The sequence below is a fragment of the Poecilia latipinna genome, unplaced genomic scaffold (assembly GCF_001443285.1).
Source record: "Poecilia latipinna isolate Pla-1442-1.1 unplaced genomic scaffold, P_latipinna-1.0 Scaffold2914, whole genome shotgun sequence".
In the NCBI taxonomy this organism is placed as follows: domain Eukaryota; kingdom Metazoa; phylum Chordata; class Actinopteri; order Cyprinodontiformes; family Poeciliidae; genus Poecilia; species Poecilia latipinna.
Genome location: NW_015115530.1, coordinates 54,938 through 58,930, shown reverse-complemented (window position 1 = coordinate 58,930; position 3,993 = coordinate 54,938). Strand labels below are relative to the sequence as shown.

The 3,993-nt window shown below is 39.6% G+C and overlaps 1 protein-coding gene and 1 long non-coding RNA gene across 6 annotated transcripts in view; one reads left to right on the top strand and one right to left on the bottom strand.

Moving 5' to 3' along the window:
* The window catches only part of snx7 (sorting nexin 7), a 59,798-nt gene that overhangs the window by 7,011 nt on the left and 48,794 nt on the right, over positions 1 to 3,993 (top strand). For all 4 annotated transcript variants that reach the window (XM_015022024.1, XM_015022021.1, XM_015022023.1 and 1 more), the window contains exons 2-3: positions 1,252 to 1,443; positions 3,070 to 3,180. In XM_015022024.1, the coding sequence (XP_014877510.1) occupies positions 1,252 to 1,443; positions 3,070 to 3,180 (303 nt within the window). The remainder of the gene's footprint in view (positions 1 to 1,251; positions 1,444 to 3,069; positions 3,181 to 3,993) is intronic.
* LOC106939576 (uncharacterized) lies at positions 1,805 to 3,735 on the bottom strand. 2 transcript variants are annotated; one of them, XR_001422876.1, is made up of 3 exons: positions 3,214 to 3,735; positions 2,867 to 3,006; positions 1,805 to 1,994 (listed from the first exon to the last, which is right to left on the bottom strand). It is a non-coding gene; the product is annotated as an uncharacterized LOC106939576 (long non-coding RNA). The 2 variants fall into 2 exon arrangements; XR_001422875.1 differs by having other exon boundaries at positions 1,805 to 1,983.

Genomic DNA, 3,993 nt, shown 5'->3' with positions numbered 1-3,993 from the left:
TCAGGAAAAGCTGACTTTTTCAGTTTTTTTCAGATAAAAGGGCAGTGACTGCCCTTTTATCGCAGTCACTGCGATAAAAGGGCCAAGACAACCCAAATAGGGCATATTCAGGATTTAGTGGGAACACCAACATGCAGAAGCCTTATCTGACTGTTCATCCCCCCCTATTCTAACCCCCCCCACCCACAGGCCGCAACAAAATTTCCAAGTAATAAAAAGTTTGGGGACCACTGATTTAGCACATACTAGTATAGTAGCAGACACGAAGGATCAGCACTTTTACTGTTACAGTTACCGTTCAGAAACTACCGTAATCAGTTCAGTTAAATCTAAACTTGGCAACTTTTTCTTTTTCAACCATAATAAATGTGATAATCAATTGACTTATGACTCAAATTTTGGGTGTCCGCCCTCCTCTGCTGCTGCTGCATCGTTGTGGAAAACCTGGAGCAGCAGAGATATTTGCGGCTTATATGTGCATGTTTACTAGTTTAAAAAAAATAAAAATAAACGTTTGGGTTGTGGTTTATTGGCCAGTGCAGCTCATAGTTCGGAAAATACGGACTATAATCCTTACTGGATTTTTTTGTGAAGAACCCAGAGAATGTTATTTAATCGTGCTTTCTGGAAAACAATATAATTTTACATTTAGGCACTCCTGCAAACGTCACACTTTTTCTGTTACAAAATGACTTCGGCCCCTCACCAGAGAAAGGAAAAGTTATGTGACCCTCACAGGAAAAAGTTTGGGGACCCCTGTTTAAAAGGATCTCATGGTCAGAGTAAAATTCAGGAATTGTCTTGAATTGACTTAATGTTGTCAGTTAATAAAGGCTCAGAGTGAGACCTCTGTCTGCTGCAGATGTCTGAGTTTTCCTGCTGACCTCAGCAGGTTCTGAGCAGACCTACAGGCAGCACACCATGGTTCACTGATATATACATAAACAGAGTGATTTGAATGAGAGGACCTGTGTGGAACCTGTAAACACTTCAGATTCTAACGTGTTGCTGCTGCGCCGCTGCACTGCTGCTGTCAGCTCAGTTAACAGGAAACAGTGCAATGTTGTGAGGACTGGACAAATTGAGGGTCATTTTGTCATCTCTTATTCTTTTCTCCTTCAGAAGGTGTGTATTGTTCCACCTACTAATCATGGTTAAACATTCAGGTTGCTTTAAACATTTGTCTGGATCAGCCCTCCCTTATGAAAGCATTGCCTAAGCTAACAGCAGCCACACTGTCTGTTGATCCAGAATACGTCCCTGGCTGATGGCAACCCCATGCCCAACTCTCCTGACTCCATGGTGAACCAGTTCCGACTGGATGAAGAGAATGAAGAGGAGCAGCAAGGTGCCATTAATAAAGACATCTTTGTTACCGTTGACAACCCAGAGAGCCACATTTCTGCTATTGAGACCTTCATTACGTACAGAGTTGTAACCAGGGTGAGTTGCTAATGTTACTTTTGTCCAGTCACAAAGTAACATATTGATTGTTCTACAGTCACTGGTGAACAGGTTCAGATTAAATGTAAATATTTAATCTGAATCCATTTAAATGTTCAAATGAAATGTTTCTTTAAGTGAGAAACTTAAATGTTTAGCCTCTGTCTCAGTCCCTTAATCCTCGGACATTAATCCTCTAATGGCCTTCCTTCTTTTCTTTCTGTCTTCTCTTTTGGGACAAATTAAGTATTGTTGAATTGAACTGAATCCAGTTTTCCTTCCTTCCTTTTCTGCCATCTGTCCGTCCGTCCATCTATCCATCCAGTATTTTAGGTTTGGCAACATGCAGTGACAAAATTCAGTGTTAGCAGAGCTTTAATTACCAGCAAAATCACTGATTAAATAATCTGACGTGATATTTTCTGCTGGCATATGGATTCAGAGGAGGACGTTCAAACCAAGGCCTCTTCAGATTACTTGCAAGCCTGACTGCTGCTGGAGATCATTCCTCTTCACATCATCACCATTCAAGTGATGTATCTGTGAAGATACTAGGACAGTGGTTCTTAACCTTTTTTGAGGTACCGAACCCACCAGTTTCATATGCACATTCACTGAACCCTTCTGTAGTGATAAATAAAATATGATTTTTTTCCCCCAAATTCAAGACAGAGGGCACCCCATGATTACTAAGTCTTCTTAAAAGGTAGAGTCTCTGAGAACAGTTCTTCAAAATATAGTCAGTGTTTTCAGTAAAGTCGAGCTGACAGGAACGACCCAAGGTATTTAAAATTTGCCACAGTTTCAACAGGTTGGCCATCGAGAGAAAGTCTTGTTTATGACTTTCTCTCGATGTCATGAACATCGAGAGATGTTTATGACATCTCTCAATGTAAAGTAAATCTTTACTTTGATTTAGTAATGTAATTATATTAGTTGTGTTACCACCCCCACGGCACTAGAGGCAGTACCAATCCCGAAAAGATGCGACTAAAGAGCAGATTTAGAAGTACACCGAAAGCTACAGAATTTGGTAAAAACGGTGAGTTTTGCTGACGTAATTAAAGACACAAGTTCAAATCCACGCTGAGAGTGGAACTCCTTCAGTCAGTGATTCTCCGCAGCTCTGATTGGCTCAGCAATGTAACGTCATCACGACTTTACACAGTGTGTCTTTACCTCCGCCGAACCCCTGAGACCGACTCATCGAACCCCTGGGGTTCAGTCGAACCCAGGTTAAGAACCACTGTACTAGGATAACATCAGTTATGACAACATTAAATTTCTCTTTTTGGGATAAATTAAGTATTGTTGAATTGAAATAAATCTAGTTTTTTTTTTTTTCTGACTAAGACTAAAATTGATTTCCACAAACATTTGCAGTGTAACAAAGCAGATTTCAGTCAGAAATATGAACAATTACCAGCAGAATGGTGATGATTTTTTCCTGTATGTTTTGAATCAAAATGAACACATTAAAGTCTCAGTTTGAGGTGGAGCACAGAAGTAAAGCTTCACGATGGTCCCTCTGGAAAATGAGATCTGGATCTCAACGGGGTTTACCTGGTTAAATAAAGGAAATAAAAGAAAAAATGATGGAAGTTGTCATCTGGATCTTTTCTCCAGACCACCTGCAGCGAGTTCGACTCCAGCGAGTATGAAGTACGGCGACGCTACCAGGACTTCCTGTGGCTCAAAAGCAGATTGGAGGAGAACTACCCAACTCTGATCATCCATGTATGTATCACAGCATCAACTTTTCAGCCTCACCGATAAGAGATAGGAAATGCTGAGGTTTCTGTTAAGTTCTCTGAGCCAGATCCGTTACCTTCTTTTGTTGTTGTTCTTTCTTTCTAATTTCATAATGGCTTCTTTCCTCACCGTAAATCTGTGCATATTTAAATGATTTAGATCTGAAGTGACAGCTTACGTCTTATTGAATGGATATCTGAGAATATGCATGTGTCATGGATGCAGCAGGTTCCTCCTGAGTGTTTGATCTCAACACTGTGGGGCTTCCTGAGCATGTTAGTCAGAAGATGCTCTGTGTCATGGCAACAATACTCTTGACCCTCAGGAGAAACCAGTGAGCAGTTGGACTGAGTCCAAGAGGTAATTTTCAATAGATACACATACGGGTGATGGAAAGCAATAAGGTGTGTATTGCAGATAACTTGGTGTAAGGGTTTAGAAAGACAAACCAGAATAAAATGGGAAAATGTATAGGTAAATATTAGTAACTGTTACTTCTGACTGCTACTTTGATTTTGATTTTTTTAATGACAGTAGGACTCTAAAGTCTCAAGTGTTTAGAGGTAGGAGTTTATAAGTTCTCACTTCTTCCTACCCCATTTTGAGCATATGTTAACTGAAACAAAAAAATCTGTATTTTCTCTTCTTTCTTATGCACTTCTTGTTACTGTGCACTATTTTATTTTTATATTTGTATTTGTATCATGTTCGAATAAAATTTCATTTCAAATTTCATTTCATTTCAAGATATTGATCATAATTTATCCAACTAATAGATGATCAGCAGAGGAAAACACC